The sequence below is a fragment of the Dreissena polymorpha genome, chromosome 8 (genome assembly GCF_020536995.1).
Source record: "Dreissena polymorpha isolate Duluth1 chromosome 8, UMN_Dpol_1.0, whole genome shotgun sequence".
Taxonomy (NCBI): domain Eukaryota; kingdom Metazoa; phylum Mollusca; class Bivalvia; order Myida; family Dreissenidae; genus Dreissena; species Dreissena polymorpha.
Window position 1 is genome coordinate 48,820,102 of NC_068362.1, and position 25,641 is coordinate 48,845,742.

General features: G+C 35.1%; 1 protein-coding gene and 1 long non-coding RNA gene across 3 annotated transcripts in view; one reads left to right on the forward strand and one right to left on the reverse strand.

Annotated features, from left to right (window-relative positions):
• The first annotated feature begins 11,991 nt into the window (after positions 1-11,991).
• Positions 11,992-25,641, forward strand: part of LOC127840871 (signal recognition particle subunit SRP72-like) — a 45,982-nt gene continuing 32,332 nt past the window's right edge. The window contains exon 1 of one of the 2 annotated variants that reach the window (XM_052369299.1): positions 11,992-12,158. In XM_052369299.1, the coding sequence (XP_052225259.1) occupies positions 12,053-12,158 (106 nt within the window). In that variant the 5' untranslated portion in view covers positions 11,992-12,052. Of the gene's footprint in view, positions 12,159-19,198; positions 19,317-25,641 lie in introns of those variants that run through there. The other variant, XM_052369300.1, reaches the window with a different exon arrangement.
• Positions 16,755-19,177, reverse strand: LOC127840872 (uncharacterized). The gene is made up of 2 exons (XR_008030610.1): positions 18,757-19,177; positions 16,755-16,788 (listed from the first exon to the last, which is right to left on the reverse strand). It is a non-coding gene; the product is annotated as an uncharacterized LOC127840872 (long non-coding RNA).

Below are 25,641 nucleotides of genomic sequence, written 5' to 3' on the forward strand. Positions count from 1 at the left end.
GACTCTATAAATAACAGTGTACTAATGCATTTAAGTTATAATAGCATATACCTATATGTTTATATAATAAGTATTTTAAGTAATTGTGCTTGTTTTTAGTCATCGTATAATATGCACACAACGTACATTATACATTGTAGTTTGAATACGAATACGTCAACGCAAGTTTTCTATATACTGGATTTAACATCGAACTGGTAATCTTTTTCAAAATCAAACTTATTTAAATATAACAACAACATTGTAATAAGTAACATGTTTGATTTTAAATGCAGAATTATCTTATCTTATATTTAAATGTACTCACTGGAAGTAGAGAAAAGTGAATCTTAAGTACACTAAGTTCTTCAATTAATTCCTGGCCATCACTTCATTTCCTTTGAAAGCCTAATAGCATCAACAGCCTTGCATCAAGAACCAGACCTATTTGTAAATGGACGGTAATATAGAGAATACTTTTGAAAAAAGAGATTTTGTAATATAGATTCGTATGTCGTGTTACACAATAGAATCTAAAATGCCATGTATATTGATGTACATGTTTGTGCTTAAGCGTTTAAAATCATTGTCTTCTTCTATGCGTTTTTTCCCATTTGATTTCTTGTCGGCTTAATGTTTTGATTTTTGAATAGAAAGACAAAAAACGCATATAATATTTCCGTAAAAGTCTGTATAAAGTGTTTGAACCATATTCGATATCAACACAAGTTTTTTCAAACTCGTTGTTTACATGTCCAATCAGAAATACGAACAAAATGGTATCGTTGTGTAATGAGAATAGTTTGCAGTTCGTACACAAGATGCGCTCGTGATATGAAGACGTCCTTTATATAACGTCATAGAGCGTCGTCCGCAAGATTTACCAAGCGGCAAATCGACTCTATACAAACTTTTACAAAAACGTCTATCAACCAATGACCAGATCGGGCATTCTTGGGAGGCGATTAACGGTAAAAATGAAAGTAATAATTTGGTCGAAATGACATTATAAAATACCAATATCAAAGAAACTACATTAGTAGAAAGTGATCAGATTTTAAAATACAGTATTTATGAGGATGATATTGATATAATGTGTGAGGACTTCGCGTAAGGATAACAACATCTATCGACAATATTCCGGTTTCAACAATAATCGTCGCAATGATGAAGATTAATTTACTTTTTTTGTGTTCGGTAGTGGTAAAAAAGTGTTAAGTTGTTCAAAACAGTATTTTGTATCAAAATGAAATGTGTGTAACTTTAAAGATAAGGACACGATATCCTGTGATTTCATATCAACGCATCGTGTACAAGAAACTGTCCATTTTAACAATAGCCAGTGTTGACCTTCGAACATAAAATTGTGAACCAAACTTTAAATTGACTGGTTTAGTGTTACCACATGTACATCCTTATCTGTCTTCAACGGCCGAGATATATGTGGGGAAAACAGATGTGATATTTGCATGTAACTTGTAAATGATTGTTATATATTCAACAGGGAAATAATATAATTTATTTACAGCACAACCACCAACATAACGGTTAAACAATACCGTTTAAATATTAAGGTGATGAAATTCGTACATTTCGTTACCCAATTTCATGTACTATTAGTCATTATATATAGTAAATGTTGTGATAGAAACCTTATGTTATAATGTTTAATGATCTAATACAGATTTCAAAGATTCAAGTCGTTCATAATTTACATACATAACAACACAAACTATAGGTTAAGAATCGATCTACCAAGAACATGTCAGACAATATAGATGTATACGAATTCATAAATAAGCAAGTTTTACTTCGACAGGACTGCTAAACAGTAGATACCATAAACTTAATGCAATTTTTAAAAAACTTTTTCAAGACTGTATATCACGAAAAGAGAATCTTAAATTACCAGCATGCATTATTCTATATCATACAATAACAGGGAAAAGTCTGAAGATAATCGCTAAATACATGATATAGCAGTCTGAGATAAACGAAAATGCGTGAGCGTTTTCTGCATAACAGGAAATGTGTTATGCTTGTAAGGGTTCATTTACAAACATACTTTTAAAACACTTCAATATTGACTTTTTCGATTATTATTTTTTGATTCGCTTAATGAATCTATTGTAATTGTGAAAGATAATAACCACCCAATGTGGAATACTGCTTTCCGTTATCAATCTGTCTCAGAAGGCTTATATCGTAGTAATGACGGGAAAGGGTGGAGGAGAATATTTTAAAACAAAAGCATAAGAACAGTATTCAAATTAGAAGTAATTTTTCTTTTGCGTTCTTTACAGCCTTAACAATTGACTCCTTATAATTCGCCATTGTCTCGTCAACAACGAATCTTTGCATCTGTTCACCGCGCCTTCTAATGGCCTTAAAGTCGCCATCTTCTTGCTGTCTGTAATGATGCACGGCGGCATAAGAGTCGGATATTCTCACTGCTTTATCGCCGGGGCAGAGGCCTTGACCAAGATGATGAATTTGTAACTCGAAAACTTTCCGAGGATTAATAACAACTTTTGAACGAATTGCATCAGATGTTTCCGTTCTCAGGTTTGCTGTTATGGTAGCTAACTGCAGATAATTGTTGGTTTCCACTCGGCGATCATTTGAAGATGTCTTAAACGTGTAACTGTTAAATTCGAAAGCCGCTATGGACTTATCTGACACGAGCTTGTGACGAAAGAATGATTCAATCATTTCCTGCCAAGTGTACGATTTTCTGGGCACAACAAATTCATCAATGTCATTGAATGCTAAGTAGTCAAATGCGTACATATTGTCAAGCAAACAGTCCCATATGCTTGCACTTTGTCCGTAATACCAAATCTGACTCTTCGTGAAATTGTGTTTCCAAGCTTTTATAGTGATCTCTCCAAGTTCAACATACATGTTCAACAAACGCTTTAGAGAGTCACTTATTTCATAAGTGTGAAATATAAAGTGACTTGCACCTAAGATTTTAGTTACCTCAATGAACTCCATGATCTTCAAAGGAGAAATATCCCCGAACAGTGGCGGGACACACACTCCTATCTTTAGATCGCGCGGTTTAAGAGCCTTTTTTGTTGGAATTTTCACTTTAATTTTTGCTTCAGTACGCAGCGATTGTGACTCGTGATTTTCTAGTAGCACTCCATTTTGGGCCAAAATATCTGTAGTAACAGTGATCGGTATTTCACATGAAATTAATACGGCGGCATATTCTAACGAGTGACTCTCGCGCGATTGATAAAATGTTGCGTTCACCTTGTTTCCCGCCATGTTACAAATTAAATCGCCCGGTTTTCTGTACATTTCGTCGACTATTATTCCAACCATTCTTATAAACCGACCTTGTCTATCATCAAAATATGCAGAATTAATGAATATATCCGTGGCAACCTGAACGAATTCCATTGGCGTTTCACCATCGTGCCCATGATGGTGCGTGGTAAACCGAGCGTTCAATGATGAAGACGTTCGGATATTGTTAATCCGAACGATGAATATATATATTCCAATGAGAAAAAGTTGAAAAGTCATTATAAATAATAGACAACTGCCTTTTATCAACATAATCACAGCTTGTATGGACCTAACACTTGTTGACTCTCAGGCTACTTTTGGAAATGAAAACGTGTTATCTTGTACAATCTATCTAATACCGAATACATTTGAGGACACGTTTAACACATTTTGAATCGCTATCATAGCCATAAAGTACGTCGTATGGGCCCTTACGTAAAATAAAATATAATTGTAGGACATTTATAATGCATCCGAAGACATTTGAAAAGCTCGCTTTAGTACAAAGACCTTCGTTTGCGATTAACTGTTACATAATAATATGTATTTATAGTATATAACTTTTCAAAGGTAGACTAACACAATTAGTGATAATTTTTATTTGACAACGCTCAAGTATGGCTAAATAAAGATTCATAATAACGGTGTATATGATATGGTTTAATTTATACGTATATTATTTCTCAAATCACAGATTGTTCACCAGTTTCTAACAGTTTATTATCGTTCGTCGTTGTGCTAATTTAGGGATGCAAGAGGTTAACCCGTGTTATATGTAAATTTATAGTTAATTGTGTATTCTTTGACATACCCACGAAAACTGCATTTAAATCGGATTTTTTTACAACATATTGGCTAAACCTTGCTCCCTATAGTAATCTGTATTATGTACTATGGGTCTCATAGCATCGGCCCTTCTGATTGGTTGCTAAGATTTGTTAACATGCGCATGTGCTTGTTCTAAAAAATGTTTCCTAATGGAAAAAAACTAAACTCTTGCTCATATTGCTCTTAAAATGTTTTTATGATTTTGTTTTCCAAAATAATTGGCTTATAAAACATTAAAATAAGCGGCTTATTAAACATTATAAACTACTATTAATCCATAAAGAAACTAACATCATTGTGTCTTACGTAATGCAATATGCATTGTACGCATATTAACTACATATAGCAGTCACTTTGACAACAAAATACCTTAGCAAAGTGTAATATATTGAAATAGTACTATTCCTGTTGCGTAGCAACAACCTAGCCACTGTTCAATTTTAAACCTGTGATCTATCCATTATCACATTACGTTCATACAGAATGCATTGGAGAGGTTTCTAAACTGCCGCTCTAATAAAGATACCACCCGTTAATATTACCAAAACACTTTGTGGGAAGCTGTGAATATCAAGGAACGCGAGAACTTTTATTTGTATCTCTGTTGCTGCTAATTGAAACTTTTAATTATCCATCTCTACGTACACGTACACATCAATGCTCGACATCGCTTCACATGGTGACATTCTTTGGTTTCTAGCCGCATATGCGTGTGTGTCCGAAGCAACATCCATTAATATGCACCTGTAATATATCCATCGTTAATATAAATGTCATACACAAGCTACAATAAATCCGATGGATTTGATCCGGAATTGTAATTCTTTCAGTGGAATCATAAGCCTATCTAAGTGTTTCCGCATGTGTCACTCGCTTTACAGTCGTGGGTGGAACTTTCAGTGCGTTTTGGAGCATACTGATTACCAAAGTATGTCCAGTGTATCGACGACACATAGCTCAAAATACAGTTGGTGTTCTTCAAGCGAAATATATACCCAATTATCAGCACTGTGAATCCCTAACTGTCAACCGTTAATGAGACGGCATTCCCGTTTAGAGGATTGTTACAGGGAAAAGCTGACGGCAGACGGGCACGCAGAAAAGAGCCGACTTCTCCTTCACGATGTTGTTCTTATAAACATATTTATTTACATGTATAGTAATAAATGTTTATGATGTCAGAATAAAACATACAATTCCACATTAGTTACATGTCTATATTTTTCACGTGGACAATTCGCATATAATAAGTACAGCAATATTTTGAAACGTATTTTTCATCAGCATGTGTATATTTAATTTCTTTTGGACAAGCCTGCAGAAGAGTATTGTTAAATTCCATCCAGAAATGGCACGTTTTCCTTAAAAGAAAGTTTAAACTGTGTTGCTCTGGTAAATTTTATACCAATGAGTAAATAATTATTTTACAATAAAATTGAATTTGTAATTTACTCTCTTTTATTCTTTTTACAATTGACAAGCAATGCAATAATGTCAAAGTTGACCTAAATATGCGTGTTGTTTTTTTTTACTTTGGGTTGTGCGTGAGGTGCAGTGCACCTTTAATCAGGTTTAAACTCAAACCACTTAACAATAACCGTTTGAAGGTTGCTTTCCCAGCTTTAATAATGTTATTTCTAGTGTTTTGTCAGATTGTCGTATGAGAAAATTGACACTTACACGCCTTTAATTAGACATACGGATGGGAAGAAGATTTCCTGCTTCATTATGTTTAAAAGGTTTCATTAAATCAAATCCTACATGCACGTACATTGACAGGACACCAAATATTATCTTATCTTTGTAATTTGTCCTTTAAGCGTTACCTTGATCTTGAAGGTATTGACAAACGGTCTATAAGTGCAACATTGACATATAAGATGCCGACATGGATATTTGCCATTTTCAAATCATGATTGTGAATTGAAAAAATAGTGTTAGGAAATGACAATTCACTAAGTTTAACACGAAGTGGAATGTACGCAATGACCCATACAAAAAAACTTGTTTCAACAGCTGAATATTGACCATTTGCAATTATACACACGCGTTAAGTATTGTAAACGTCACCGGGATCGATGGTGCAAATTATTTATGCGTTCTTGTGAGCATTATCAAACCTCCGCAAAAAGATTTGACTATAGCCATCATGGTTGGCTCCAATCCCTGCCGTTATAACCAACCACGTGATGATAGCCGAGCCACGTGGTACAATAATGTTGCCGTTTTCTCGTTATTATTTTTACTTTTTTTATTTAGATAATTATTTTTTATTATGGACCTATGTGTTAATAAAATAGTATAGAAAGATCACGATGATGACTTGACGTGCTTGTTTTTACAATCGCGGTAGTACATTTTCCCCAGCTGACTCGTGTGTTATTGGCGCCGCACTGGAGTGCGGCGACTAGTATGTAATGCGTTTTTTTTTCGCTTATGGGAGGAGCAGTTATTGTACGGATCAATGTATATATTTTTGTTTTAAGAATATCTTGCATAGTGGTGATTTTTTGTGTAAATTAGTGTAAATAAGTACTGCATTTGTGCCTATTATATTTATTACAACATTTATTGCCAATAATGCAAATTTAATTCTTTTAATTAATAGCTTAACACACATATATATTATATTATATATTTTTATATTGTTTAAAATAGAATTTAAAAATACTGCGTTTGAATGCGACCTTAATACAACGTTGCATATTTTTATTAAAATTAATGGATGCCGCGTGGTGACAGCGTTAATTAAAATTTCTTACATCTCTTAAATATCTTATTAAAAAATATACACGTGTTTTTATATTAACAAATAAATGCAAACAACACATCTATTTTGCATGTATTTTTGTTGTTGTTAATGGTTGTCTATCATAGGCCCTAAGTACTATCCCTACCACATATAGAGCGCGAAGCGCGACACGTATTATTGAATGTAACAATGAGTTGTGGTAAAGGAAGCAGCCGCTTATCAAGGAGGAGCTGTGTCGCAGCAACCCGTTTCCTTAGAGTCAAGCACTCCTCGGAGTTTTTTTTTTAAGAACCACATATAGAGCGCGAAGCGCGACACGTATTACAATCCAGGTGGTATGGACCCTTTGGTATGGACTTTTTAGGTGACACTGTGAATGCGCGTTTTGTGACCCTTTTTCCGTTCCTTAATTAGCGCGAAGCGCGACACGTATTACTATCCAGGTGGTATGGACCCTTTGGTGTGGACTTTTTTAGTTGACACTATCAATGCGCATTTTGTGAGATGAAGCAGATTTTTTAAAACCTACACAGTTCTGTTCCAATTATGAAAATTGCACACGGATGCCAGTTAAAAAAGGAAACCAATGTTGATAAAATGAACTATGGAATATTTGGGGGCTACAACACAAAATCATAGATAATGGTTATTTGGGGGTTATAACACAATATCATAGATAATGGTTATTTTGGGGTTATAACACAAAATCATAGATAATGGTTATACAAGTATCTTTTTCTATTTTTGTTTAAAATAATCGGCCAATATATTAATATTTACAGTAGAAAAAAATCGTTCCATGTAACTTCATTGAGTGCCTTTAACACTGAAATTCCCGACGCCCTTTGATGCTTTGCATCAATACTTATCTTGTTTCGCAACTACAGTGTATGATGAAAAAACAAATGATTGTCTTAAGAGAATGTTATTTATTCTATTAAAAAAAACACGTTGAATATGCTGATCTTGACATCCAAAATTTATTTTAAGAAGAATTTCACAATATGTATGCACAATATGAAACATTAAAAATGCGATCACGTCAGATAAAAAGAAAATACATGTTTAGAAAAAACCTAATAGGATGACACCAGGTATAGTTTTATTGAAAAGACTCAGGGTGCAACAATTAGTAAGCATAGTATTTTCATTTGCAATTGAACAGCGGAAAATAAATATAATATAATTTAAAAACATTTTTGTGGTGACCATGGTTGAGGGGGGGGGGCGAAATCTACAGGGCGAATGACCCTGCTATTTAACGTCAGGTCGTATTTGCTTTGCATATCGAAACCCCGTGCACAATAATGCATGACGTCACACAGGTTTCACACTAACACATTATTGTGCACAACAATTTACATATGCAAGTGCCATGCCAGATGTATATCACGAATTATATTTAAAATATAGATGAGCTACTTATTAACGTCCTTTAATTGCCTGTTTGTGAAAATAATATGACTGAAACAAATTAATGTGTGCATGAGTTATTTTTTTTATTTAATCAGCTTGCATTTTTTCTTCAAATAATATAATACAAGTTTTGGCGTTTTGGCTGTATAAAATCGTGCAAACTTTCATCACTCCATACTACACAGATATTATTTCCGTATTGCTATGTATCAATCCGATCATTAAAGCCCATTGCATAAACGAGACAACAATCATTAAGGAAACAAACTCGCAATAAAAATCTGTTGAATTCAAGCATATTATCTATGATTTAATAAAACAAACATGAATGTAAAGCATTCGAGAACAAGAGTCGGCACTCAACAAAAAGCCATCCCATATTTGCATTTTAGATCAATCTATATTCCAGCAAGCATTGATTTCGCATAAAGGAAGGATCACCATATTCATTGGAGGCAATAGCAACCACTCCTTGGCCAGTGCACAAAAATGTACGGAGCTTAATGAAACACGTTCAATTATGCCAACAAAATGGAACTCGGAAATAGTTTCCGTTTACTTCACGACATTTTTTAAATATCCTTACAATGAAAATGATGTTTATTGGCAAATCATCGGTTTTAAAAGAAGTCTTAATTACGTTGATTTTGATTCCGAAAAATGCCTTAATTTACATGAGTTAACTAAAGGACTATGCTGGTTTAAACATTTGGCCTTTCGTTCATTAAACAAAGCATTTTCTGCCAATTGTAGGGACAAGACGGAGGCTGAAATTCTAGTATAATCGTGTGACAACATATTCGAAAATGTACATTAGAAAAAAACACACCATATTACCATGTCGAAAAAACAGTTCCGTTATACTTAAATATTTTATGCTATATAACAAATTGACGAAGTTTAATTGTGTTTTGCAGAAGCTGAACAAACGTTTTTTCCAAAACTGTCTTTGACTCTTTCCCACTGTACATTTATTTTTCATTACACCAAAAGAAAAACAGAATGCGCAAAGTTGAAATTTGAAAAAAAAGATTGTATTGGCCAAGAATAAGCGAACACAAACAACAGATGTCTACCTTGTTTCTATAACCTATTCAAATCTAAAACAATGCATGGTCATAACACAATAAAATGTTTTAATAGATTCTATTACTGTTTGTATGGAAGCAATGTAGAAGATTTGTTTCCAGACCCAAACTATGTAGCATTCCCTTCGCATCCATCATTTAATGACTCTATCCCGTTTTATAGCACACATTAGAATTTAATAATTAATATTTCTTCGAGACATGATCGAAGCGACACTTGTCAACAGCGTTTTATACTGGACGTTTAACTTAACTTGGAGTTTGGAAATTCCTTTTCGATGCTTTCACCATACAGAGTGTGAGTTTGGCATGTTTTGCAGTAAATTCTCCCATATAGTGTATCAAAGGTCGGGTCATTCGTTCTTAATATAATTTGACGTGAAACTACTACTTTACTAATTGTACTTAACATTTCGTATAAATGTATTGTTTCATTTTCTGGTAGACGACCATTAATAATGTGGATTCCAAGACAAAATAAATATACATTACAGGCGGAATATACATTAGATGAAATGCCAACTTGTTCGGAAGCCCAGAGACTTCACTGAGGCGGACGAGCTTCTGTAATCGTAATCTCATATATCACACTATCACACTAACGACACAACAATGTCTCCGAGTATCTCATATATCACACTATCACACTAACGACACAACAATGTCTCCGAGTACGAGATCGAAAACCATAACATTCGAAAAATCTTAACCGAAGCACCAGTAGAAAATGTATATACTATCGTTATTGGGAGTCTTGTGATAATTATTCTACATGCAATCTAAAATCGGAAAATTATCTGCAAACGTAAATGTAAGCATTATTTTGTTATTACCAGTCTTTAATACTATCAGCATGTCGGACGGCAGGTCATTCAAATGTTGCGCTCGATCCACTTTTATCTGCAATCTTAATAGTTGTATTTTCTAATTTCTTGCGTCTAACGCGTCCAATCGGCTATCTTGTTGACCCGATATTGTAACAGTCAAACATAATCACGTATAACAAAGAGCTTTTGTTTTAAGAGAAAATGTTTATTTGAACGATTTATCAGTCTGGGTAGTTATCCGCAACAAAAGAATGTGATTCGCTCTCAAACAGCGCCTTTCCTACTTTTGAACCGCGATCAGTTTGTATCTCAATACAACATTGATCTGCTATTGCATCAGCCATGACTTTAAATTGTTCGGTTGGTATTTTGTGTACGATGTTCCGTTCAGAAGGATTGTGATGGTTGTTGAAATCATAACTTTTTCGTCGGTTCTATGCACATGCGTGCCAATGTTATCTGCAAAATTTTAAGTTATACTACAAAGAGGTTCCAGATTAATCAACGATGATTGCGCAGAATTAGAACTTGCACAGGAATCTAGTTTTTCACACTTTTAATTTCTTTTTGTATTAGATAGACGTTTTCCTTTAAATACTTTGTGAATGAAGCTCTTTCGATTACATGAATAAATAGCTGTGCAAAATCAAATGAGTTTCGGTATTTTACCACGTTACATTTAACACCTTTGAGTGTGACAAAATGTTTCCATTTTCTATGCGTTTGTCTTGGAAAATGGTAAACCGGTAAGCTTTCAATATTACTTCGTCGCCTTTTTGGCCAGCTTGACATAGCCAAGGTGGCATATTCATCCCGTGTATTGTTTATTTCCGCGAACGTATCTCGGATGACTTTTAAATTGTGCTCGTATTCTGAAATTACCAATCTAGTACCGGTGTATATCATAGAAGTGTCAATTAATAGTGTCCAAAGTGAAACGTGTGCTTATATATGAAACGTAATCAATCACGTTGCCTTGTCTTTAGTACGTGTTGTCTAAGACATAGAACACAGAATAACATTTTGTGATTAACATGTTAAAATTACCAACATCCTTTCGTGGTGAGTTTTACATTTTGCCAATTTTTTCAGAGTAACATATGGTGATGTAGACTAAGGTATGTTATCATCTCGCAAGACTATGTAATTTTTTGTGTGGTCAAGACAACAACCGTGCATTTAACACGATATCCTTTCGGCGTCCTTGAACACTTTCATGTGCACACCTTAAGCATACTTCATCGATTGCACATCTTGTACTTACCGGTAATTATCGTGTAAAACTATGGTGTTCATTGGCCAGTTTTTCTTCATAAAGCTCTTTATTGTGTACGTGTTACTAAATGATCGAACAGATGATGAAAGCAGAGACGTAGATACGTCGACGTCTCTGATGAAACCTAGTCATAGTTATAACCGCTGCAGATATCGCTATCATTATTTCCAATTTAAGAAAATCCGAGCAACGCCAAAATGTTGCGTATGTCATGAAAGTGAAAGTTGGCTGTGTCGAGCGTGAAAACCACATGGGTTTCTAATATTTAATATTTATTTTTATCTGTGTATGTATATAAGGGTCACACCAACAATTTATTGATTGCTATCTTTGAATTCTATGATTAACTAACATTCAGTTTATTACTTATATCAGCCAATGCTGAAGACAGAGTATTTGTTTTTATATTCGGTCATTCTACCAGTTTCCTTTTCGTGTGTAACAATTAAACGGTTTAAATATATTGACGTATCGAAAATTTATTCCGGAGAGGTCGTTGTGTTTACTTCTGTGGTCCGCATTCTAGCCAACATTCGGTGAAGAAGTCAAATATACTCGTTTGATTAGCCCGTCCGGTTTTGCCAACATGTCACAAGCACAAGGTGCTGTTTCTTTATCTTCGCTTTACGCGGAGTTAAATAAACATGGACAGAACCAAGACTTCGAAAGAGCATTAAAGATTGCAAATAAAAGTAAGTGTTTGGCCTTTCAAATAATCAAAATTGGTAATTTTATAATAAAACAAAACTCCGGATAGCAAATAGCATCCACCATATGCTAATTGATACTGACTACTGAGAATAGTAAACCATTTCGGTGGCATTGTTAAGGTTTTGAAAAGTAAGCCTGTTCCTTCTCCTATATAACATTATTTGCTACCCTTGTTTCTTATAAAAAGATTGAACAAAAACTTGTTACATTTTAAGAAGAATTTAAAAAAAGTTTTATTTATGTTTAAGTGTGTATAAAAAATGTTCAGACTTCAGTGAATCAAATTGTTCAAATAAGTTGGCCTCATGCCAGTTGCGATAGAGTATTCTCCTTTTTCGGTGTTTAGTTACCACTGGAGTAGTGAGTAGCTGAAATAATTTGCGTTCAGAATAAATCTGAACGCTGAAACTCCGGTCTGTAAAAACCATAACGAAAAATAAATACAATACCATACATGCCATACGTCCCGATCTCGGCTGGACAGTCCCGCTTTTGGGCCCTTTGTCCCGCCGTCCCGATATGAGACGATTTGTCCCGACATTCGTAAAAAACGATGTAAGGTCTATAGGTTCCCAATAAAATTCGCTATTCAAGCTCTGTTTCGCTAACACTTACCCCTCGCTAATCCCTTTATTTCCCCAATTAACAATCCGATTCTACTTATCGTGTGTACCAGTGTTGTTTATGACACCTTATCAGCGATTTATCGGCTAATTATTGATTTCATCAGGCATTCACACCATGGTGGTCTTCAAGATAGTGGTCGCTTATTGCTATCGATAGTTGTATTATAATGAAATAAATATTGAAAATGTGTTTATTTTTGTATTTGTTTGAAACAGTTAACAAAACAATTGTTTTGTGAAATTAACTCTACGTCATTAATGAGTCTTTTACATTCAATGCTTAGTTCATAAATAGCGGGATAATCCGAAAGTGCAATATACCAAAATCGCAACAAAAAGTCCAATAAGTGATACCCATCCTGTCTAGTGTAATTGGGTGTAATTGTAATAAAAACAACGAGGTGCTATGCATGACAGTTTGACCCTACACCAATTAAGCTAAAAACAACGAGGTGCTATGCATGACAGTTTGACCCTACTCCAATTAAGCCGCGACAATTGACAAGTAACAAACTGCGCATTGATACATGCTTAAAAAACAACGTGTTGTTATTCATGACAGTTTGACACTACCCCAATACAGCGACGGACAACTCACAATTCAGTTTAATCTGTGTATATAAGAAGAAAACAAAATATGATTATTAACATTAGAGAAAAATATTCAGAAAGAAGAAAGAGAAAAACTTGACCATAAAACGGTTGAGGCGTTGTTGAGAGTTAAAATGAAAACATAGACGGTTTGCTTCCACCAAAAACCTACCTCGGAAATGTGTACGGCCGCGCATTCCGTGTGTAACTGATGTAACTGTTCGGTAGACAGTTTACTGTAACCCATACTTTCAGTGTACTGGATAGCCTCCCCTGCGTTTATGTTTGTCATTAAAATAATGAGTATTGTCGTAATGTTCTAGATTTTGTACTCTAAAAAGATGAATATTATCCTCGTTGTTTGCTATTGTATTATTTTATAAAACTGTTATTGTTATGTTTTAGATTCCATGCTTCATATCAGATGTTTTATGTCTTGAATAAAAGTATCAATAGTTTTTGTTAGTACTTTACCAGTAAAGGTGGAATGATAGATCGTTTTAGGTGTCCCGCTTTTTGGTCAAATGTCCCGACAATTTTTAATGGAATGTCCCGCTTTTGACCAAAAAAATTATGGCATGTATGTACAATACTATTATGGGAATTACAGTATTTTCAAGTGTATATATCTAAAATCTATTCGTTGTTTGACAAATATGAACTAAGATCACAAAAATTACCTTTATTTCATTCAAAATCATAGACATTGAACGATCATTTTCTCAAAGGCATCCATTTTGGCATTGTTGTTGTTCTTCTTATTTCGTACCATAGCTATTTCGTACCTATTACTTTTGGGGTATTTCGTTACTGTCGATTCAAATATTTATCCCCACGCTTTTTGAAAAAAAGGTGGGGATATTGTGGTCATCTCCGCCGTCCGTCCGTCTGTCTGTCCGTCCGTCCTGGCCACTATCTCCTCCTACACTAAAAGCACTAGAACCTTGAAACTTACACACATGGTAGCTATGAGCATATGTGCGACCCTGCACTATTTGGAATTTTGATCTGACCCCTGGGTCAAAAGTTATAGCGGTTGGGGTGGGGCCGCGTCAGAAATTATCACTCATTTTTTTAGGTTATTTTACATTTACTTCTTTATTTCTACACCGATTCACTTCAAATTGATACTGGACCTCTTTTATGACAATACGGTCAATCTCAACCATGCATGGCCCCATTCCCAACCCTGGGGGGCCCCGCCCACATAGGCCACACCCACCAAAAATTTCCATTTACTATAATTTTTTCATTTCTACACGGATTCACTTCAAATTGATACTGAACTTTTGTTATGACATTAGGGTCAATCTCAACTATGCATGGCCCCAATCCCAACCCTGGGGCGCCCGCCCACATAGGCCACACCCACCAAAAAATTCCATTTACTATAATTTTTTCATTTCTACACGGATTCACTTCAAATTGATACTGAACTTCTCTTATGACATTAGGGTCAATCTCAACTATGCATGGCCCCATAACCAACCCTGGGGCCCCGCCCACATAGACCACACCCACCCAAATTGCCTTTACTATAATTTCTTCATTTCTACACCGATTCACTTCAAATTGATATTGAACTTCTCTTATGACAATACAGTCAATCTCAACTATGCATGGCCCCATTACCAACCCTGGGGCGCCCCGCCCACATAGACCACACCCACCCAAAATTGCCTTTTACTATAATTTCTTCATTTCTACACCGATTCACTTCAAATTGATACTGAACTTCTCTTATGACAATACGGTCAATCTCAACTATGCATGGCACAATTACCAACCCTGGGGCGCCCTGCCCACATGTCACACCCACCCAAAATTGCCTTTTACTATAACTTCTTCATTTCTACACCAATTCACTTCTAATTGATGATGAACTTCTCTTATGACAATACGGTCAATCTCAGCTATGCATGGCCACATTACCAACCCTGGGGCACACCTAGGTCAAACATTCGGCGTGGGGATACGCGTCGGCCTCTGCCGCGCCATTTCTAGTTTGAGTTATAATAGTTATAATTATTCTTTTGCTTCTTCTTCTTTTTATGATTATTATTTCTAATTTCATTTCTTACTGTTTTGTGCATATTGCACACTTTGTTTGTTCGAACTCAGTTTCAAACATAGTTGAATTTAACCTCCACCAAGGTAGATAACATGAACCTTTACTATACAGGATTTATATTGGATGAAACAAACCTGAAATATAGTTTATTAACAGGTAAATTTCGATTATTTTGCTCATTATATACTATTTAGGCAACGTTCTTTCATAATAGTCACAAATATGTGTGTATTTAAATTCAGGAGTGATGCGACCAAAATTCGTGTCGGAACTCTCGCTATTAAAAAGACAGAGTGGACTATTGACGCCAAGAGTCTGCCAAAGCAAAAATCATCAAAAGACTATATGGCGGCAATTTATATTGACTAGAGTAGTGAGTGTTATTGAAGGTGTGTTTGGAACTAGAGGCTTTGCATGGATAAAGCCCCATAAACACTCAAATATCAACAAATGTTTTGTACAATATTTTGTAAAATAAAGTTAACACATAGAAAATCAATGATCTTTATTGAAATAGCCAAAAGTTCAATGATTTAATGATTTAACAAGATACAAAATGCTTTCTCCTTTTTTTTATGTGTGTGACAATATATTCCATGTGAATTTCCTGCGACAATCATTTACAAGCCAATTTGATATTTGCTTCGGGCAGCGTCGGAAGCACGACATAATTCTCATGAGAAGCATCTAAGATGCTATTTTCTCATACTAGCTCATGAGAAGCACCTAAGATGCTGTTTTCTCATACTAGCTCAGGGGTTCCACTGGCCCAAAAAAAGTTGTCGCCACTTTTTGCGGCGTGAATACTGTCAGTTATTCCACCTTATTAATAAGAACAATCATTTTAAGAAACCTTACTACATTAATGTCATTGACTATATTATCACTTTAAAAAGTATGTTATTTCATAAAAAAAACAATAAGTACCTTCATAAGTCATACCTTCATAAGTCTTAATAAGCTTTATTTGTATATAAATAACAATTTTTTCAACTTGATAAACAACACCGATAACCAAAATAATATAATAATGTTAACATCAATGTATTAAACAGTATGCTGCATAAATGTTTCGAAATTAATTATTTAAACATAAAATCACACCAATGTTCATCATTTGAAAGGGAATCAGAAAATAAAGCATCTCACTTCAAATTGTTTAACAGTTATATTTGGTCATTTGGACATGATATACATCAGCTTCTGTTGTTAACAAGTTTTCTGTTAGTGGTGGATGATTTCCAGGTTCAATTAAATGACTGTTGTTCACGCCTTTTTCCTGACAGAAAGGCCCAGATAATTGCCACAATCCATTCTAGTTGCCTGAAATAACATAAAACATATTTTTACAAACTATCAACATCAAACCAACACATAAATGTCCCTATCTTTAAATGTCCGAATTTAACATATCCGAAATATAGTACATCAAGTGAATGTTTTATATTTAATTCAGAATTTGTTGTTATCTTACTCAATTTTTATCCTTCCCAGAACATTACAATAATGAATCTATTAAACAGAAATGCTCACAAAAACCTGTTGAAACAAGTTTTTATTCGTTGATGTGGAGAAATTAAATGCTTTTGCCAGCCCCATGGTTTTGATTTTAACAAAGAAATAGCGGCCCTAATAATCATTATAATTATTGATCGTCGTGACAGTTTGTCCCCGTGTTACTTAACTTATTGCTCAATATCATAAAGGAGCCGTTAATCCGATAATAACCCCCATAAAACTTGACAATAGCAGTAACAAGAAATATCTTTAAAAAAGATATACGGCGTAAATAGTTTAATGAATGATATCAAGTATAGCGAATGTCTTTTTCTGTGCAGTTCTTAGCTGCATCACACGCAGTACGGGATGTTACGGGGAGTTTTCGCGGCTTATTTTACATTATAACATATTGCTGGTCATAAACCTATAGATACAAAACAGAAAACCAAAAGAAGAATGGAAGTGAAATTTAAACATATGAGTCAACCGGCCACACGAGAAGTATCCGTATTTATAGGCGCGTTCTTCGAACAAACCTGTTTTAGTGGTTTGTCGGGCATTGCTATTTGATTCGATTATTAACAGTATCAATTATCATCGTGCTAATGCTTAAAGTGATATTATGGGCATTTTGCACTGTTGAATTGAGCTGAAAAGAATTAACAGGTCAAAATAGTTAGTTAAAATGTGGTTACTGATTAATTATCTGCAACTACCAGTTGTTTATAAAAATATATTTTATATTCGATATTCTTACGTGACCCACCCAGTCCTGTAAGCTGAAATGATCCGTAAAACAATTTCGTGTCTTTGTGTCGTATGAACAAATCTGCACTAAAACTAAATTTAGGTTCAACTCGTAAACGCATGATCAGTTGTCAAACGAAAGTACGGTTGATATTCAAATGCATTATTTTTCTCTTTCTGGTATATTGTTTTAGTATGATGATGCTGCATTAATTAATATAAGTGTATATGAAGTAGAAACATCAAAAATAATCAACGGTTGCGATAGACACCTATAAACTGTTACATGCTCATAATATCACTTTAGTACATTAGGCAATATGGACGAATAATTATTGTTAAATTTATCAACAATAATATTTATCATTGTATTGTTGAAAACACATTAAGAATCTATTATTTACATACCATAATTATATTGCTGAATATCTTCATTTAACATATTTCTGGTCTAAAGAAAATTCCAGGTCACCTAGTTCACGGATAGCGTCTTTATTATATAACGATTATTTTACTGGCCGCCAACTCCGGTGATGACCTGTATATAAACTCTGAATGTCCGCGAAATGACCCGATATACCTCGCGGGTTGAAATGCAATGCTTTAAAGTGAGGCCTCGCTTCCATTGCTCTTTATACTTTTACATGTTAACATGTTGACAGGAATAAGGAAGTAAGAACTAAATATGAGAAAATAGCCTTTTAAGTATAAACGCTCTTGCGCTGGTAATACTCTGAAAATAAAAGGTGTGCGCACAAACTGTATTGATGTCGAGAATTGAGTGTAAAACTGTTCTATCTATAAAGCCTTTTCATTCGAGATAAAATTGTTTCATACAGTAAAACAGTGTTACAAAGACGCGGATATGTTTCCAATGTTCTGGTGGTAAACTCAAATCAGCCAATGGAATAAATGAAGTGTATTCATTCGTATCTAGCCGCGGGAAATTTTATTGGAATTTTATTGGACACTTACAAAGGTCAGGCTAAGGTGAAAAGCTGGCTTATGCAGCTTACGCCGAAAAACACCGTTTGTAACACTTACACGCTTCGGTGATTTCTAATGCACTCTGCACTGTAGGTCGCTTACATCGTCGTAAGTCAATATTTACAACTGACAGACGCTGGCCGCTATTGCTCGGTCGCGTGCTTTCGACTCGCAGTACATTTTCGCAATCGTGATACATCGGCTATCTCGGATTCCTCCGTAAGATAGGCCTCGTGGCCAACGGTCGCCATATTGCCTTGTATTACTACTTTACTACCCAAAAGGTTGTCAGTCTATTGTTATGAGGCTGTATACGATGCGCGTTGAACTAGCGCCAAACTTTTTACCGAAACTTTGATATTAATAGCACTATTAACGTTCATTTGTGTTGCATTTTGACCTATTATCCAAGTGATTTACTTTTCCATTATTATTTAATCACCCTATCATCCAATTTTTAAGATGAAATTACGGTGTTTACAAAACCAACCAAACCGAAAGTGAAACTGGATGCATTACGTTTCGCGATGTAAACATTAAATATTTGTTCAGTTTGAGGAAGCGAATCGATAATAGACGTTGGAATATGTATGCAATACAGACTATCATTGCCGATTGTAATACTGGCTAAAAAATACCTTTTATGACAGGTCATGTATAGAACGTTAATCAAATAGTGACCATAAATCACTACAAATGTCTGGGTTGTTCATTAATATAATTAATGCACGTTTCTGATCTAATTGCCTGTATCTAAATGTAATTACCATGATATTGATACAATTAAAACGTTTTTTTTTCATAAATTAACATTACATGTTTTATTTTTATCATTTAGGGAATATATAATTGTATCATTATCATCATTAAATATTCTGAAGATCTAAATTATCATGATTACTTTAAAGTAGAATTTTTAAATTTTACTCATTATTTTTAATGAATTTGCACATTTGCTTGATTCAAAATAAAATGTATTAATAAGGGTTTCAGTTGTTAGTTTTAACCCATTTTTAGTTCGATTAAATTTAAAGTACTAACTACGTACATGTATGTGAAATGCTCTTGAGTTCGTTTCCTGGGCCTAGAACCAGTACTTGGGTGTCTCTTGGAGATTTCTTAAGAATGCTCCCACACTGGGGATCACACCAGTGACCTCCAGAGCATTATACAATTGAGGATGCATCAAGATTAAAAAATGGTACATGTATAAATTAATAAAGAATCAATAACAATCAGAAACTGTGCATTTTTTTCAGTATTGTGTGAAAGGATTTAAAGTAATTATGTGTTTTTGAAATATGATTTATGTGAATTTGAATAAATATATAAAATTTAGTGATTTTCTCAGACAAAACTGTTTATTACATACTAAAGTATTCAGAATGTATTATTGTAATATTCATTCAAATTTTTTAGTACAAAAAGCACTTTTCCCTGGCATTTGTATTTATAGTACTTACATATTTTATAATTCTGACAGCATTTATAAACTGTGTTCATGCAAGCATGAAACCGGTTTCATTTTTTTAGTATTTAAACAAGAGGGCCATGATGGCCCTGTATCGATCGCTCCACTGCTGAAAAAAGGCTGAAACAAATTTCTCTGCATGTGCAAATACTTAAATATAGGCCCTATTTAAGCACATGTACACTTTTGTGACCTTCTGGGCTGGGTCAAATTTAACCCCAGGGGCATAATTTGAGAAAACTTTGTAGAGGACTACTATATCTCACTACATACAAAATGTGGTAGCCCTAGGTCCTAGAGTTAAGGACAAGAATATTTTTTAAGTTTTCACAAAATAAGCAAGATATAAGCGTATATAATGTTCAATTTTGTGACATGCGGTTCAGGATCAAATTTGACCCAAAAGGCATAATTTGAACAAACTTGGTAGAGGACTATAAGATGTTACTGCATACCAAATTTGGTAGCCATAGTCCAAATGGTTTTCGACAAGAAGATTTTTAAAGATTTCACAAAATAGGCACTTTAAAAGCGTTTATTCAATTTTGTGACCCCCCCCCCCCCCCCGGGGCAGGGTCAAAGTTGACCCCAGAGGCATTATTTGAACAAATTTGGTAGAGGTTTATTAGATGTCACTACATACCAAATTTGGTAGCCCTAGGCCCAATGGTTATGGACAACAAGATTTTTAAAGTTTTCACAAAATAGGCTCCATATAAGTGTATGTTCAGTTTTGTGACCCCGGGCAGGGTCAAATTTGACCCAAGGGGCATAATTTGAACAAACTTGGTAGAGAACTATAACATGTCACTACATACCAAATTTGGTAGCCCTATGCCTTATGGTTAAGGACAAGAAGAGTTTTAAAATTTTCACAAAATAGGCACTATATAAGCATATAATTGATTTTGTGGCCCCCGGGGCAGGGTCAAATTTGACCCCTGGGGCATAATTTGAACAAACTAAGTAGAGGACTATAAAATGTCTCTACATACCAAATTGTGTAGCCCTAGGCCTTATGGTTATGGACAAGATTTTTTTAAAGTTATCACAAAATGGGCATTATATAAGCATATGTTCAATTTTGTGACCCCCGGGGCAGGGTAAAATTTGACCCTAGGGATTAATTTTGAACAAATTTGGTAGAGGACTATTAGATGTCACTATATACCAAATTTGATAGCCCTAGGCCGGATTGTTATGGACAAGAATTTTTTTGAAGTTTTCACAAAATAGGCCTTATATAAGCATATGTTCAATTTGTGACCCTCGGGGCAGGGTCAAACTTGACCCCAGGGGCATAATTTGAACAAACTTGGTAGAGGATTATAAGATGCCACTACATACCAAATTTGGTAGCCCTAGGCCCAATGGTTATGGACGAGAAGATTTGTAAAGATTTCACAAAATATACCCTATATAAGCATATGTTCAATTTTGTGACCCCCGGGGCAGGGTCAAATTTGACCCCAGGGGTATAATTTGAACAAATTTGGTAGAGGACTATTAGATGTCTCTACATACCAAATTTGATAGCCCTAGGCCCAATGGTTATGGACGGGAGATTTTGAAAGTTTTCACAAAATAGGCCTTATTTAAGCAAATTTTCAATTTTGTGACCCCCAGGGCAGAGTCAAATTTGACCCCAGGGGCATAATTTGAACAAATTTGAAAGAGGTTCACCCCAGGAACATTCCTAAGAAATTGGACCAGTAGTTTAGGAGAAGATGTTTAAAGGAAAAGTTAATGCACGGACGCACGATGGACACAGGACCTTTGGCCAGTGGAGCTAAAAATCAAATTAAACATTTAGTTTTGATGTAAAATCAGTTTTTATATGCAAGTGTCTATTTCACTTATTAATTAAAACAGCATATTATACATTATTGAAAAGATTATTCCAAGCTTGATGTCATATTTCAACTTTGCATAGTGTAGTTAATTGAACATTGTATTGAACTGTATGGGCAGCTATATTTTTTAATTTATGTATGATGTATTATACAAAATGCATTATTTCTACCACAAGTAGACCATATAAGGCCTACTGCTACTAAATAGGCACTGGTATGAATTTGACACTGTTTTTGATGCTCTTACAAAACTTTAATTATTACTTCACTTTAGTATATTAAATAAGTTTTTGTTCAACATTTTTTGCAAAAGAGTGTCTTAATGCATTTGAAAATATACTTAAAACAAACTAAAAATGCATTTTAACATACCTTTTTCCTGGTAAAGTGTATTTGGGATGATAAAAAATACACTTGAAGAGTATTAATGCTGGAAAAATGCAGAAAAAAATACATTTGTTTCTGTTAGAAGTGTGTCTGGTCTGCATTTTTAAGTATATTAAATGCACATCAAATGCAGATAAATACAATGCCAATACTGTTACATGTATTGTAATGGACATAAAATGCACTTGTTCTTGTATTTAAATGCTTTAGTGAATTGAAATAACCTTTTATAACGTTTTAACAATTAATTATACCTTTTTATATAAATTTTCTTTTGAAATGTGACACTTAATTGATTTTTGCACCACTAGTAAGAGATATAATTTGTGCTCATATTGCTTTATCATTACACTATATAATATCATTTGTTGTATGAAAATTACCCGTAAAATTCATGTGAAAGCTCAAGAGATCAATAGCAGCGTGCTATACCCTGCTCCTTTTTACATGACTTGATGGTATTTAGTCCCCAATTCTACATGGCCAAGGGCAAATTAATGTGCAGATTTGACAAATAAGTCATAACTGGAATCAAATACCGTATTTTACCATGTATAACGCGCTACCATGTATAACGCGCATGCGATTTTTTAAAGCCAAAATGGAGAAAAAAAGAATTCAAGACCAAAAACCCGAAAATTTGGCCGAAAATGGCCGCCATTCTTATATTGCGCAATCATTTAATCTGAGTTTTTCGGGCGCTTAATTTTTTGTTTTAAAGTAGGGAGCGTTTTTACGATCAGGAGCATGGGTTGCATAGCACTATATTTTTTGATAATTTTTTTATTCTCTCGTGAACACCGATATGTCCTTATTGCTGCGCACTGCGCGTGTTTTTTCAAGACCCCTACGCGTTAAATTCGAACCACCATTACCTTTTACTCACATTTGAACAGTGTACCATTTTCATTACCTGCCGCTCACAACATCGTATGACATCTTCTTCTGCAGACCCGCAACATCGCAATGTCCAATTTTACGCAAATCGTCCGTGGATCCCATTTTATTTTTCATCGACTTAAATATTTCCCCATTAAGAGATGCTCCCCATTAAATCCAGTTTGACCCGGTATTTCGCGCCTTCACTGCGTCTAGTTGATATCATTTGTTTGTCTCTATTGAAAGAAAATAAAACGAGTCTATATCTCTATTGTTGGTTTGTAACCTACGTAGTATACTCGCACAGTAGCATATTTATGCAGAGATCGGAAAATGATTGATAAACGTATTCGTCGTTTCAATGCTTAGGGCCGAGTAATTTCGGCAAACCGGAACTCAACCTACGTAATACACTTGCTCAATTAACCGTTGAACTCCACCTCCGTTTTCTTCAAAAGGTTCGAAGGCGGAGCTTTGCACGTGCTATTATTTAATTGGACGATTGCCATTGAGGAACAAACACAATTGGTTCGGCATGTTGATTGCTAGACAAAGGAAGCCAATTTTGTCAGCGAGAAACTTGTCGCTTTATTGCTTCAGACAGGAAGCGGCTTTCCTTTGATGACGTCAAACTGTCAATTCACATAGAGTGCAAATTTTCGGAATTGCTAACATTAAACTTTGGATTAAATTATCAAAATAAAGCAAAAGCGAAGTTGAAAAATATGATTGAAATAATTAGCCTCAGTTCAAATAAGACATTTTGCGTTGTAAATCAACGAGTTTTCATGACAACAAAAACTACAATACCGCGACGCACGGGGATCGATATAGCTCGATTTTTTTAATGAACAATCAATGAAGAAGTGTGAAAACACCAACAAAGACATTTTTTTCATCTTTTAATTTTTGTCAAAACTGTTACTACCCCGTTCATTCCTAACCTTTCCCGCTATATGTTGTTTCGACAACGGCCCCTTCAGTCTATAACATTATAGGGTGTAGTTTTCTGCAATAACAAAAATGGCGGCAATTGTGAAGATTTACGATTACGAAATGGATTTTTTGCAATTTAGCAACTAGGAAAGCGTTGTGTCAATGTATTACGCGCACTGAATTTTTATTTTGAAATTTGAAGGTAAAAAACCGCGCGCTATGCATGGTAAAATACGGTAGGCAGACTTTCATATTACTTGTATTTAATTATCCCCACGCTTTTTGAAAAAAAGGTTGGGATATTGTGGTTATCTCCGCCGTTCGTCTGTCCGTCCGTCGTTCGTCTGTCTGTCTGTCTGTCCGTCCGTCCTGGCCACTATCTCCTCCTACACTAAAAGCACTAGAACCTTGAAACTTACACACATGGTAGCTATGAGCATATGTGCGACCCTGCACTATTTGGAATTTTGATCTGACCCCTGGGTCAAAAGTTATAGCGGTTGGGGTGGGGCCGTGTCAGAAATTATCACTCATTTTTTTAGGTTATTTTACATTTACTTCTTTATTTCTACACCGATTCACTTCAAATTGATACTGGACCTCTCTTATGACAATACGGTCAATCTCAACCATGCATGGCCCCATTCCCAACCCTGGGGCGCCCCGCCCACATAGGCCACACCCACTAAAAATTTCCATTTACTATAATTTTTTCATTTCTACACGGATTCACTTCAAATTGATACTGAACTTTTGTTATGACATAAGGGTCAATCTCAACTATGCATGGCCCCAATCCTAACCCTGGGGCGCCCGCCCACATAGGCCACACCCACCAAAAAATTCCATTTACTATAATTTTTTCATTTCTACACGGATTCACTTCAAATTGATACTGAACTTCTCTTATGACATTAGGGTCAATCTCAACTATGCATGGCCCCATAACCAACCCTGGGGCCCCGCCCACATAGACCACACCCACCCAAAATTGCCTTTACTATAATTTCTTCATTTCTATACCGATTCACTTCAAATTGATATTGAACTTCTCTTATGACAATACAGTCAATCTCAACTATGCATGGCCCCATTACCAACCCTGGGGCGCCCCGCCCACATAGACCACACCCACCCAAAATTGCCTTTTACTATAATTTCTTCATTTCTACACCGATTCACTTCAAATTGATACTGAACCTCTCTTATGACAATACGGTCAATCTCAACTATGCATGGCCCCATTACCAACCCTGGGGCCCCGCCCACATAGACCACACCCACCCAAAATTGCCTTTTACTATAATTTCTTCATTTCTACACCGATTCACTTCAAATTGATACTGAACTTCTCTTATGACAATACGGTCAATCTCAACTATGCAAGGCACAATTACCAACCCTGGGGCGCCCTGC